The sequence below is a fragment of the Alosa pseudoharengus genome, unplaced genomic scaffold (genome assembly GCF_046254945.1).
Source record: "Alosa pseudoharengus isolate Yale_2024_CS ecotype anadromous, Long Island Sound unplaced genomic scaffold, YU_APseudo_1.1 YU_APseudo_1.1_scf_16, whole genome shotgun sequence".
NCBI classification, from domain to species: domain Eukaryota; kingdom Metazoa; phylum Chordata; class Actinopteri; order Clupeiformes; family Clupeidae; genus Alosa; species Alosa pseudoharengus.
Window position 1 is genome coordinate 29,419,995 of NW_027468630.1, and position 14,540 is coordinate 29,434,534.

A 14,540-nucleotide genomic window follows, 5' to 3' on the forward strand; every position below is an offset into this window, starting at 1 on the left:
GTGGACCAATCACAGTTATGTGCATAAAGTTAAAGCAAAAACATAGCCTACATTTTTAAAATAGTTTTCTTTGCGCATGTTTATTAACTAATGACAGCCTACTATTGTCTGCTCCACATTTTCGTAATCTAATTCTGCATAGAGTTAATTTAATGATGGCAATGATTTAATGATGAAATATTGCTGAGTGTTGATGAAATGGTGGCACAGGCCTATCGGTTGTACTGACTCCTTCACATTTTCATGACCTAGCCTAATTATATAGATATTGTAGTACTTTTTTATATCAGTCTTTGAAAACTGAAAAAAGAATAGAATAGAATTGAACAGAATTGAGTTCAGACTTGAGTTCGGTATTTTGGGTCCGGCCCTCCTCAACAGTCCCAGTTTGTCATGTGGCCCCTTGGGGAAATTAGTTGCCCACCCCTGCTCTAGGGGCATGAAACGGAGATCTGTGAAAACTCACCGGATTTCTCCTGTAATGCTATTTCTATACCCGTTACCATGTCTGTGTTGGAAAGGTTTTGCAACTGTGAGTGTCCAGACTCTATTCACAAAGTGATTGAGTTTATTTTTCACCAGGTTAATTTCACTATCTTTTAATCTCTTATCTTTGTCATTATAGGGGCCATCTTCGCATGCTATGTCTTGTTTATATATGCTGCTTGGGACCATTTACAGTAGGCTACCCACAACTGGCGTTACAATATGATGTGATAATACTTCCACATGTCTTACATTAGCCTTCACATCAAGGAAGTTTTAAGTAGTCAGAAAAGTGATGATTGAGTGACACTGTAGAGACATCACAACATCACAACAGTGTGCCAAAATATATGACATTAATAAATTCTGTGTCAATACAGTGACTAGAATTAAAAGTTATGGACTGCAAATGTTAATAAAGTGTTTTTTAAATAATTTATTTCTGAATGGTTTACAGTCGATTGAATGCACACAAATGACCAATAACTTACTGTCAAGGAGTTTGTGGAGCTGTGTCCCTGCAACAATTTCTGACGCTTCACTTTTTCGGGCCCCCTTACGGTAGCGGATTTTATATGCAGTAATCTCCCCATTCTGATCATCTGCAGGGGGTGGTTGCCATCGTACCATGATACTCTAGAGAAACAAAGGTCAATGTCAGCCAACTCTCTTTTGGAGCCACATTTTAATACTACCTCCCTAAAAGAAAATGTCTCATCTCAGAAATGTCTTTTCTTTCTCTCCAAAGAATAGATTGACAAGAATAACTAATTGGACTTCGGCTGAGACTAGAGGTCCAATTTAAATTCAACATGAGATCTCAAAATGCTGTTTTTATTCCAGTCTATTCGTATTGCTCCTTATTTCTCCTTACATCAGTCTTTATTCACCAACTGGTCCTCAAAAAGAAGGAAGGCAAGCCTATATACTGAAAGATTCATACTTTTTTTAATCGAAATTTCAACTGAAACTGCCATTTCTACTTACTAATGCATTTAGCAAATCGTGAAAGTTGCAATTAATCGTACAGCTTGCCACTATGATTATTTGGGTTTGGGTATTTTGGGTGCACCAGAAGTGATGAACAAACAAGCAAAAAAGGTAGCTTACTATGCAAAACCTATTGTCAAGCAATTGATCCTGAGGCAACACAATTAACATGTAGCAACTTGAAAAAGCACCACAGGCAGCAGTACGATGGATGTACACAGCCCAAAAAGGCTAGTAGAGGTAGTGCTGGTCTTGCCCAATAAGTCAAGAGTAAGTAAAATACTATTTCAGAGTCAAGGACTGTATCATAGTGAATATTGATCAGAAGCATAACTTTCAAAAATGGTATCACAAATCAAAATGCAAAATTAAAATGAGATATTTTCCCTAAATCGTTCAGCCCTATTTATATTTAATTAACATAGTGCTCTGAAGTGCAAAAGTGCGAGTAATACATTTGCATCAGAGAATACACTCATCTCTGGTAGTACACTGGCCACCACCCTACTTGAAGTTTATGTATGTGGAGGATTGTTCAGTTCTCACAAACTTACCTTTGAGTTCAGAACCTCTACAGTCACATTCTGTGGTGGGGCACTTGGTACTGTAGGCAAAGGCAAAAGATGGGAATAGTTCAAAGACTGATATCTCTCAGGTTCACAAGAATGTGGTAACATGTTAGGGAACTTATGTTGGCCATGAACCCATAACTAATATGTGCCTATATCTGTCTGCCAAGGCAAGATTATTTATATAGCCCATTTAATACACAGGCAATTCAATATGCTTTACATAAACAAAGGCAGAAAAAATAGACAAACTTGCATCATAAATAAACCGCATGGCAGCCTTGTATGAAAAAAAAAAGGATTATCTTTAAGAGTAAAGTATATCATGTTTAAATTGCAGTTTACACAAATTAATTAGAAAGAACATTCCAAGTGGTTCCCTGTGTCAATTCATCTACCTATTTTCTTTTGTGGCGCATGTTACTCATAAGTCTAAGCTACTTGCCATGAAACCCATGTTCAATATTGTCAGCAACAGCAGGAGGAAAAATTGAACAAACCTTTTATCAACAGAAGACATACATCGAAATGGGAAAACACAAGGGTAGTGACTAACACACATGCAATACACACTAAGGGTTAACACAAACATCAACAGAAGCATCAGCACATATACTGTATACAACATGCACCAGTTACATCACAACATGGGAAACACTAATTCAACTGAATTACAAAACAATTATGCATTATTCCATTCACACTCACTCTGAATCATGGGAACACTCAATAAACACTTAACCAACCCACTGCATAGGTGCCAGAATAATAAACACTTAAAAGGATACTGTGGAGTAAAAACAACCTAGGTCTATTTATGGGTCTGGGTCTATCCTACTGATAAACCGAAGTATTACTCTAGTGTTACACCTTCTAAAGTGAACAGAGAGGCTATAACAAGGAGGGTTTCTGAAGGCAACACATTGCCTTACTTCTGTTCCAGTAGCGTCAAATCAGTGGGCATGTTTGACTTCTTGCAGCTGCATCGGTCATCAGCTGCACCAATTTTACTGCATAGGTGCCAGAACGATAATAACTGCCAAATGCAAAATGTCCAGTCCTTTGACCTTCATCAGGTTATCTAGATCTAGATAACCTGATGAAGGTCATAGGACCGAAACGTAGTTTCTAAATAAAATCAATATTTGCAAAATAAACAGTGTGCAGGAGTCCTTGAGTTCCATATGTTTGATAGATCTGTTTGGTCCTTATTTAGATGAATAAAATGTTGACTTCTGTTGTCATGACGTTTGTCATCTGGGTGAGAAATCCACATATATTTGTGGAACATTTGCATATGATCATCAATGTTGTTCTGTAAAATTTGTTTCAAAAGTAGCATAATATACATTGAACATAAGGACACTGCTCATGTCATACTCACTCTGTCAGATTCATTCAATTGCCAATTGTGACAAAGGCTTTTCTGTTAAGTCACCCAATTCTGATCTTTTGCTCACTAACCAATCAACAAACACACATGGGTGAAAACACAACCTCCTTAGCAAAGGTAATAATAAGGATTAATGATGCGTAATATGGACATCATTGGGCACTAACATTGGCACACATTAATTGTGTTAATAGTGAACATTTGTTTTCTAATGGTTTACCTATTCATTTGTTGATGTCTGAAATATTCTTACCAGCAGAAAATGTCTGCGCCATCACATCATCTGTGGACACTCCTGGTCCATGTTTGTTATAAGCCACCACCCGGAAGCTGTACTCTGTAAATTTTTTCAGCCCACTTAAGGTGTAAGACAGACCTCTTACATCGATTTCCTGAAAGAGGAGAGCCGTACAGTATTCAAAAGACCACAAAGGTATATGCTGTCACAGACAAAGGCCAGATTTACCGTTAACCTCCCAAATTACCATAACAAGTTATTTGAATTACTCTTTCCAAACAATATGCTGAAAAGATACAAATAATCTACACTTTACTTAATCTGGTGGTGAGGTTAAAGATATTGAAAACATCCTGTCAGACTGACCTGCTCTGTGTCTTGGCCTTTTGCAGTGTGGTAAAGCTTGTAGGTCTGAATCTCTCCATTGCCTGTGAGAGGGATGTCCCAGCTTACAGTAACTGAGGTAGGGGAGGTGGCCACGGCCTGAAGATTGGGAGCTGGTCCTGGTACTTGAACTGTACAAAGATTATATAATTACTATAAATAATTATTGATATAACACTTTTGCAATATCCTGGCAAAAAAGCCCTACACACTAAAGACTCCAAACAAATTGACTAAAAAGGTTATTAAAAATATGAGTCAGGAGATGAAGTTGTGGTTATGGGAGCATAATTTAATGTTTGCGCCTCTTAGCAGACTCAAAATGTCATGACATGAACATGAAGAGGATCCTTATGAGACAGTGTTAAACACTAGAACTGCCAAGAATTTCAAATCTATTAGAACTACCAAGGTGGTCATTTTGACCGTTGGAATTTAAACAAAAAATTTCACCAGCAGAACTATTTTCCTTTTCAAGAAAGTAATTTTTTGAAAAAAAGTTTAGCGGTCAAAATGATACAGACTCACAGAAAGGGCTCGGTAAGTGTGTACTCAAACCTTCACACCTTTTGAAATTCGACATTGGGACAGACCTAAGCCCTTACGAATTTTGCGAGAACGCGCACCAAAGTCCCCGAGTCTGTGAGTCCGGACTTTGGGACTGGCCCATAGTTTACAGTAGGGATAATATGTGCAGAGTATTAACAGTAACATTATAAGAGCAGAATAAATATGGATATTCAGTATGAACAATATAGACAGATACAGTATGTATGTATGTACAGGTATGTACAGTGTATTAACAGTAACATTATAAGAGTAGTAAAAAATAAAATAAATGTGCAGTATTAACAGTACAGACAGATATGTGCAGTTGACTTTGGAGTATAGTTTACAGTATGATAAGAGTTAGTATTCAGCAGGGTGACAGCCGCAGGGAAGAAGCTCCCTCCTAACCTGCTGGTCCGAGTGCGGAGAGACCTGTAATGCTTCCTGGAGGGGAGTAGGGGAGTGGGGTGAACAGTCTATGGTTGGGGTATTATTAAAGAGAAACTATGCAGTATTGGCAATTTCTTTGCTGTTTTCTCGTTTTTTGCTTCTTTTTCGCTGGCTCCGTCATGACGAATGTCTGAGAAACTCCATCGCTACCTTGTTCTAGCCGGTGCCTGGCGTGTATGTGTATTTAAATGCAGTAAAGCAATTCGTTACACTGTTATACTTCCTGACACTGAGTCCGTCGGCCCGCCGGCCCAAAGTTGCAAGGGTGGTTTTTCTCACAGGCGCTAGGGGGAAGCAAGACGGCGAACATTCAACCCGAAAAAAGTCATATAACCATTCCAATGACTCCGAAGCTGTTAAGTTAAGGTAAATTAAGCTAAAAAACCTGCATAATTCGCCTTTAACTATAAGGGCCTGATGAAATTACATGGTACTCAGTGTTGTAGGGTCCAAGGTCAAGGACACACGTGGTCACTCTTTAAATCAGTATTTCTCAAACTTTTTCAGACCAAGGACTTTTATCCAAAGCGACTTATAGATATCAATTGCAAGGTGTTACGTACCTCTCTCAAAGGCACAACAGTGGCAGCCATGAATTTAACCCACAACTTCTGTGGCTATTGCATGCTAGCCAAGTTAGCCACTACACTAACATTGGTCTTCTTGCAACATTATTCTTCAAATATTGTACAATGAAATCAAACTTGACGCAAAGCATTGATTGATATGCTTCCACCTGCCATAACCTTCACTCTGTCTCAGATGACGTACTTCCATCAGTACACTTTAATGCAGTGCACTGTGTGCTTACTGAATTTCTTCTTTTTTTTTTTTTTTTAAATAGGACATAGTATACAGTAAGTTCCCTACGCTATGTGGGCATTGAGAAATTGGAACGGCCACATAGAGGTGGAAATCATGAAAGCCTACTTCTACAACGCAAAACTTTTCACATATATGCCCTTAATACTATGGTGCCTCATGGACTAAGTTTGAGTTTGATCTTAAGCCATTTTTATGAACTATTCCAGATGATACTGTATCTGACTGTTTATGCTGTCTCTGACTGTCATCTTTGTTTCTTTACAGTTGGTGATACGTCATAACCTGTTGTACCTTAACTTATTCCTCTGTGAACCTAGTTCACCAAAGTTTGTAGGGAGACTTGTCTTTTCCTTCTCTCCTTTTCTTTGTCTTGTTTTAATTTGTGTTTTGTTTTGTGGTGGATGTGATATGTGCAGCACTTGAACAGACTTTGGAGGGAGGGTTTTGTAACTTTTTCATCCAGTGAGCAAGATTTTTATTGTAAAACAATATTGTATTTACATACTCAATGTAAAGATGTCTTAGATACAGCACATCTTTATATTTGTATTTAGATTTAAGTGATGATGTACTTAATTGCTATACATGACGCCACTTACAGTACTCCTTGATTGGTTAGCTAAGAACAATGCCTATGGTCATGTGTATATATCCTCTCCCACCCTTTGGTTGTGTTAACACCTGACGAAAACCAACATTGGTCAAAATGTGTAATTTAAATCACTTCAGGAGCAGCAGCAACAGTGTGTGGGTATCTTTCTTTTATACTTTCACAGATCTGGTTTACTCTGCACCTGTACTAAGTTGGATGTGTGTGCACTCTTTGCAACTATGGATCACAACATTGAAATATAACTTTATTGGTGTCCTCTATTAGACAGTGACAAGGTCATACTTTGTCAAAACATTAACAGTTTATGTTATAACTTGCTTGAACATCTTTAAATTGTTTTTCACTGCTGCTGCTCCAGTTTCCTTAACCGCGATGATCACAAGTTTGAAAATGTTCCCTCCCCTTCCTTTATGTAGCCAAGATGGCGTCCATTGAGGACAGATAGTTTCCATCGTTCCACACTCAACTTTTTGACCGTTATGAGTGCACCATTCGAGTTTTCGCAGTGTACTTTGTGTCATCAAAATTTTCAGTGCGCATTCATGTACCTTCAGTGTGCATTTCTCAGAGTGCATTCATGTACCTTCAGTTGACAAACATACAGTATATAAAAAGTGTGTGCATGTATCATTCTGACTATGTGGTTTCCTTTGTTTACATTTCCAATTTTGTATTTTTCACAGTTGTGGATTTTTTATGACCTCTTGGGGGACTCTTACCTTCAGGCTGTGTGGCGACAGTCAGGGCATTGGAACTCTCACCCACACCATTATTATTGTGTGCAACCACCCGGAAGGTGTACTTGCAATCAGGCATGAGGTTCTGGATGGTGACCTGCATCTCTCCAGGCTGACTGGTGTTCACTATGCGTTCCCTAAAACAAACAACAACTATCTATTAATATAGTCTTGATTAGTGCTTAATAATATGTAATCAAACTTAATATAATAATAGGTTTCCTTTTTTCTTTTTCATAGAGTGATGTAGAGAATGAAATAAACCTAACTGAGTACCTGTTCATACTCTCCTGGCTGTAGTAGACGGAGTAGGAAACTTCTTCCCCATGGGTCTCAGCTGGCTGTCTCCAGGTCAGCTTAATGAAGCGGGTGGACACGAGCGAAGCCACAAGATCACGTGGGGCTGAGGGTGTAGGTCCATCGCTGCCACCAGAGCCTGGTGTTACATGTTCAGTAGTGGCACTGATCAGTGAGGGGGATGAGGGGGAGGGCAGGGACACATCTTGGGTGTAGCAGGAGTAATTGAGTGATGGTGTAAGAGACATTGGCACAGGTGAAGGAAAATGATGGATGAAGGATGGGAATGAAAAGGTAAGACAGAAACACAAAAGAGGAAAAAAGGAAAAGGGGGGAGAGGACAGAAACAACATCGAAACAAAAGGGCTTGATGACAGAAATAAGGCACAAAAATTACTAAAAACTCATCTGAATGAACTAAATATATAAGTGACAAAAATAAATATACTGCAAAAATGACAGGATGAAAAGTCAGCCTTTGGGAAGAGGCTGCAGTATGAATGTAAACATATATAACTGATTGTGTGCATGTGGGGGATGCATCATTTAAGAAAGGTACAAGTGAGATGTACAAAACATTCCTTTGAATCAACACCACAGAGGAACATTTGTTTAATTCTGATAATAAATCTCAGCCGCTGTTTAGAATTCAAGATCTCTTAACTATCCAAACTTTTTAGATTAGCTAACATAGGTAGCATTGGTTACCATTAGAAGCTAAGAATGAATAGGTACACAGACACAATAAATACTGCATAACAAACAGCATAGATATGTTCAGCACAGGGCTTAATCTATTTGAAATCAAAATGATTTGTGACAATTTGAGTAGCAAACAGTGTAGGCTGCACATTTCAAATACAAGTTATGCTCACCAATCAGAGGTGGCCCATGGTGACTGAGTATACCGGTATGCTCACCAAAAACAAACATATGAATCCCAAGGAAAACACAATGACTATCTTGCAGATGTGTCCAAAGCCCAAATCGCATGCAGATCTTTAAAATCTCCCCCAAAATATAATGATAATCATGTTAACTCTTGCTAACAGGAAATATGATCCAGCATCATCATCATCTATCTTCAATAAATCTAATTTAATTACAATCAGTTTTTTCAAGCCCACTATGAGCAAATCAAAACTATGCAGACTAGAGACCTTGAAAAAAGGATGCTTGCTTTGTTGTGGACCTCATTACCAACTAGAGCTGGGTGATATGACCTCAAATCAATATCAAGATTATCTCACTCTTTTACCTCAATGTATTATTAATGAATATATATTTTGCATGCTTGTGCCATGTCACCAGCTTAACTCGGCCTAATGATAGTCGTACATGGCATAGGCATGAGACTGAAAATGACAGTAATTCTTAAAGTGCGTATGTCAGGTTAAAAAAAATGTTTGACAAATGAAGGGACATGAGGCAAGATAGTGTTTTTTAACCTGACATACGCACTTTAAGTGGACAGTTCATGAACGCATACATTGGGGAGAATGTTAACTGATATGAGAGGTCCTAAATGTCAGATTGATACATTTTCCGGTAATTGTCCTGCCCTTCTACCAAGTTTGTTAATCTTTACCTTTACCTATAGGCTAATAACACTGCAATAATCGCCAAAATCGCCAATCTCTCTTCAAAACATATATTTTTGTTTAACACAAGGGAACACCAACAGACAGCTCTAATTTCTTCACAAAATGTGTAGTGCAGACAGTGAACAATTGTATGATGCACTGTTTCTGCAAAGCACAAGCTGACAAATGTTGATTGGCTATGGTAATGTAATGATGGCAGTAGAGATATCTGTATTCATCCATACACTATTAGGAACACTGACTTAAAACTAATGCCATGTAACTAATTAACTCAACAATAAATCTTAGCTTAATGAACGTTCTAATATTCAGTGCCATATGTTATAACCGGGGCATTGTGGCACCGGGCGTGATGCAAGTCTCGTTGCTAGTTTACACTGGCGCAGTTGTCAAATTAACCTTGATCAGAAATGGGCATGTCGGGACGTTAGGAACGTTTATTTAGGATTTTGGTGACTTCAAATGTTTCTGTAATGCATCTTTCCTATCTGGAGTTAGGATAAGAACACTGACTTAGGAGCAGCAGTTCTTAAATCAAAGCTTAAATATAGTTACCACAGTTACCAAACAGATAAGATAGGATTTGCGAGCTAGGAAGTTTCTGTAATACGGTCCTTGGATGAATATCCAATAAGTGTTGCTCTTCTCAGGTTATGTTTTCGATTCTATCCCCTTGTCAGTAGTGACCGTAAATAACTTTAAGACTTTGTTTTGTCATTGCATTTGAGTTCTAATACTATGCGAGTGCAGACACATGTAAACTCTGCTTGAGCAAAAGCTTGATATTGAAGTATTATATTAAAAGGGAAACCATGTCTGTTTATATAAAAAAACAGAAGTCAGACTAACTGAAAGCGCACACGTATGCGCATAAGTGAGTGCTTCTTCTGGACCAACATCATTTACAAAACAACTGGGCACTATTAAGAAACACATGCATGCCAATCAGGGTAGGAATTTCACGGCGGCCACGACAGCCATGGCCGTCGTAGCCCCTTGCATTGGCCGTGAGGCCCCTTTGAAAATCAGAGGGTTACAGGCCACGGTGGCCTTGGTGCCCCCTTCTTTCAATATTCTGCTTTGCGTCCTACTAATAGCGATTTTTATTTAGCCTGTGGCCTGTCAAAATAATCTTAGCATTTACAGCGCAAATTAATTTAGTCTTTTACGCAGTGGAGAAAGTGACAGCGCAAAAAAGAAAGTGCGTCCAAATTCACCCATTCTCAGTTGAACTACTCGCGAAGTAGAATATTCATCACACAGACATCACAAGTATCACATGAAAGAGCTTTTTCTCAGCTTTTAAACGATGTTAGCCGATAATTGCTGTGTTGAACAGTTCGCGAGAAAAGTAAATAATATAATTCAATTTAATCATACATTCTACTGAAGGTGTTGCGTCCCCTACCCATTCATCTCGGTGGAATACTTTACGAACCCTTCTTTTAACACATGACAAACCATATATCAGAATAAACAGGAGACCTTACCGAACACAAAGGTGTAAAGCAGTCCCCGTACAGTTAGGCGTTCCAGAGTAATCCAGTTTTGAATTTGCAGTAAAGTTCTACATACATGGATGTCTCCAAATTTGGGCTTTAAGTTTTACAATGTGTTTACATTGTTCCACATGATTTCATAACGGGCCAAATACAAAATAAATGTTACAAATATCGCCTAGATATTATCACAAAATGCTAAGCATGCATCTAGGCTATTTGAGTTTCTTAAAGCTGAGCTGTGCTTAAATTGTTCAATACATGAATCCATAACAGGCCAAATATAAAATAAATGTTATATATATAGCCTAGATATCTGTAAATATTAGATGATCAGATGATTTACAGTTCTATGTAATATGTCATGTTTCATGTTTTTGTAATGTTTCATACAGTGATGCAGGTCTACTGCAGTGAATAGGCTAAATACAACTTTGATCATTTTTATAGCCTACTACTGTATAGTTAACTTTGGCCCTGGTGCCCTGACATGTGGCCTTTGTGCCCCCCACCAAATATGCCCAACTGAAGGCCAAGTGGCCTTGCCCCCAGAATGGTGAAATTCCAAGCCTGATGCCAATATATTACTTTAGATTGCCCTTATCACCTTATACATTGGAAACTCCTTTGCAAACTTGGCCTCCATTTTAATTCAATTCAACAATTGCAGTATTAGAAATTAGTTATATTCAAAACTCTATCAACAACAGTGACCACTATGACATGAATAATAATAGCCCTCAGAAACTGAAGCCTTAGCAACAAGTGCAGCTTAACAGTCAGGGCCTTATGATGTCACACCACCATTCAGATCTTCTCTGTTGAAATGGAGTCTAAGTATTATGGTTAATCCACCAGTTTTTATCATATAGCTTTCTTAAAGTGTTTTGCAATTCCCTCATCCTGGCTAAGTGCAAATTTATCACATATTCTCAAAAAGTTTGCTAATTAACTGACAAACAGTGGATGTTCTAATGACCTGATCATTTGTGATGACATGTACTCTGTCCATTCCTACTGTAGCTTGGTAGTTAATATAAATTCTAGCAGAATCCTTCGCACATACTAGCCTGGAAAATCCAGACCCTGGTAATCTAGAAAGATTAAGGGTCTGGCCACAAATAATGAAAATGGCCCAACTCGAGGGGCAGCACCAAGCAAGCATTTCAAAATCTCACTGCACACCATTAGATAACACTACGACCAATGTTTACTGACTGATTTCGGACTTCGACGCAATTGGATAACACTATGACCAATGTTTATTGACTGATTCGTTGCAGCGCTGTCGTCATCTGTTTAGCTCGCCTCATGGCCTGCCTATATCAGATACGCCGATGTGATTGGTTCCTCGCGACGCAAGGGGTAAAAGTAACGTGCATCATTATTCATTGCCAGAGTGTCTCGCAGAGACAATTCAAATTGTGCTTTCGCGAGAACTCTGGTTTGCCAGGGTACGCACATACAGTACAGCCATGCACACACACATTTTTTTACAAGCTTACCATGATCCAGAATAATGAGCTGGGCACTGGCTTGTACATTGCCAGCATCATTCTCAGCCATACACTGGTAGAAGCCTTCATCGGATTTCACCAGTCCAAGCACCTGGAGATTGTGCTCCTTCTATGGGTTATCAGAAGAAATTGATAGTAATCAGGTTTAGTCAGTATTATTCATTTGTCTGAGTTTTATTAATCAAACAGAAAGGTGTTTGTAAGTCTGAAGCATAAACCCTCAGGAGCATGCTTCAAAACTCTCTACTTTTATCTTAGTTACGGTCACCCCAGTGAGCTCATCCTCATTCATACAAGCTGTTTTTTCATTGGTTTTGGACTTACTAATTGTGAAAAGCTTTGACCATAGAAGTACTCATATTAGGTATTAGTCACCAGCTACAGTAAAAACTCGCTATAACTAATCGTGTGCTCTGGTCCCATTTCTGGGTTCAGTCTTAAGAAGTGGCCTGAAAGTTACGATTGATTCTAAGGTCCTGCTCCGTGAGCACCAACAGGCTAGAGTGCAAGAGAGATCCACTTCATTACTCATATTAGGTGACATTATGCAGTGTGTCTGCTTTAATAGAATAATAGTATGAAAAAAGTTTTGCACAAGTACTGAAATTGCACCTCTGCTGAGACACTTTAAGCATGGAGTCTGTTATTCATCTAGGTGTGTTTGTTCCTGTGTATGTTTTGTTGTTTGTAGAATTTGTCAGTCTTTTAATGAGTTCAGTTTTCCATTTTCTTTGAAAACATTTTGTATGGCATTGTTTTTTCTTTTGTAAAGGGAGCAACATCAGTATTAGTACCCTTAAATATCTGTTTGTCAATCATTAGGGTCCAAGGACATTTGAAATGTGTCAGCTGCAGCGCCCCCTGTGGATGGAATTTTACAAAATTTGGCAAGCATCCAAAGAATGTGGCTATGATGCAGCGTTTCAAATGTTGTGTACTTTGACATTTTAAACATGTTGGCATTGACGGTTGAATTTTGATTGGCGTCTGACCAGCTTTACATTTGACTGGTATAATATTGCCAAGGACACAAGAGAGTGCAATATCAGGTGACACCTGATGTGAAAGGCATCATATGAATTTTAAAAAATAACAACTAGGGCTGCAACTAACAATTATTTTCAACATGGATTAATCTGTTGATTATTTACTTAATAAATATGTTGCTTGGTCAATAAAATGTCAGGAAATTGTAATAAAAGTTCATTAGTGTTTCCCAAAGCCTCAAATGCCTTGTTTCACCCACAAGCCAAAGACATCTAGCTTTCTGTCATGGAGCAGCTAGTAAAGCCTGTACAACAGGTGAGGCCTTAGATTTTTGCATTCATGTCATTCAAGTCCTAATGAGCTGGGGTGACGTACCTCTTAGAGGATATATTTTAATATACTGTAATTATTCCCATGAATTAGGCACATTGTATATACACCGCAGGACAATGTTTTATGCAACAACAACAAAAAAATAAAATGTGTATTAACTGTACCCTTGTATTAACCGCAATGTCCAATAGCCCAATGAATCAGAATCAGATTGTGCTTTAATCATAAAGAGTAATTGAGACAATGCATTAACCTTGCAGCTGAAGAAATTTAGCAAAATCAATGTATAAAAACTGGTCAATAGTCAGGAAAATAAGTATGTTAGTATGTATTCTTTGCTGATACCCAGGTTTGAAATAAAAAGAAGGATGACTCTGGAAAATAACCTGATATTCATTGTTATTTATGGTGGAACGTCTGCCACTGTGGTGATCTTTTTCCTCCAAAACCTTTGGGAACATCAAATATGCTATCCTGATCCTAAAATACCAGGATAATAGATAACCTAGCAGCCTGTACAATTTCGAGAGATTAGTTTAAAGAGGAAAAATGTCACATTCCATGGTCTGAATTCAACGCAATTGTAGAAGATTAAGTGGAGACTGTACAAAGCATTACTGGGAAGTCAACTAGATGTACCGTGTGTGTGTGTGTGTGTGTGTGTGTGTGTGTGTGTGTGTGTTCGGTGTGTGTGTGTTTGTGTGTGTGTGTGCCTGTGTTTGTGTGTGTGTGTTTGTACCTGTGTTTGGCATGTGTGTGAGTGTGTGTGTCTGTATGTGTCTTTGTGTGTGCGTGTGTGTACATTTCAACTTTATCTGGCAACCCTTCGCTCAACACCGCCATCCGCCGGCCGATTTGTGTACAGTCACTAAATGTACACATAAATTAATTTATTGTATGGCCCCCCCATGAACGGAATTCCACGAAACTCAGCATGCATTCAGAGGGTGTCATAGTGATCCTACAGGTCAAATTTTGTGCAGTTCTGAACACGCCAGCCAAAGATACCTGCTATTACAGAGCCTTTTCAATTTGAACTATGTGGCGCTATACCGTACTATAAGCATCA

At 38.5% G+C, this 14,540-nt stretch overlaps 1 protein-coding gene across 5 annotated transcripts in view; it reads right to left on the reverse strand.

The window, feature by feature from the left end:
• Positions 1–14,540, reverse strand: part of neo1a (neogenin 1a) — a 95,388-nt gene that overhangs the window by 27,504 nt on the left and 53,344 nt on the right. For 3 of the 5 annotated variants that reach the window (XM_076287630.1, XM_076287629.1, XM_076287632.1), the window contains exons 7-13: positions 12,140–12,260; positions 7,511–7,736; positions 7,217–7,371; positions 4,043–4,191; positions 3,692–3,830; positions 2,031–2,080; positions 978–1,122 (exon numbers count right to left, since the gene is read on the reverse strand). In XM_076287630.1, the coding sequence (XP_076143745.1) occupies positions 978–1,122; positions 2,031–2,080; positions 3,692–3,830; positions 4,043–4,191; positions 7,217–7,371; positions 7,511–7,736; positions 12,140–12,260 (985 nt within the window). The remainder of the gene's footprint in view (positions 1–977; positions 1,123–2,030; positions 2,081–3,691; positions 3,831–4,042; positions 4,192–7,216; positions 7,372–7,510; positions 7,737–12,139; positions 12,261–14,540) is intronic. The other 2 variants (XM_076287633.1, XM_076287631.1) reach the window with 1 other exon arrangement.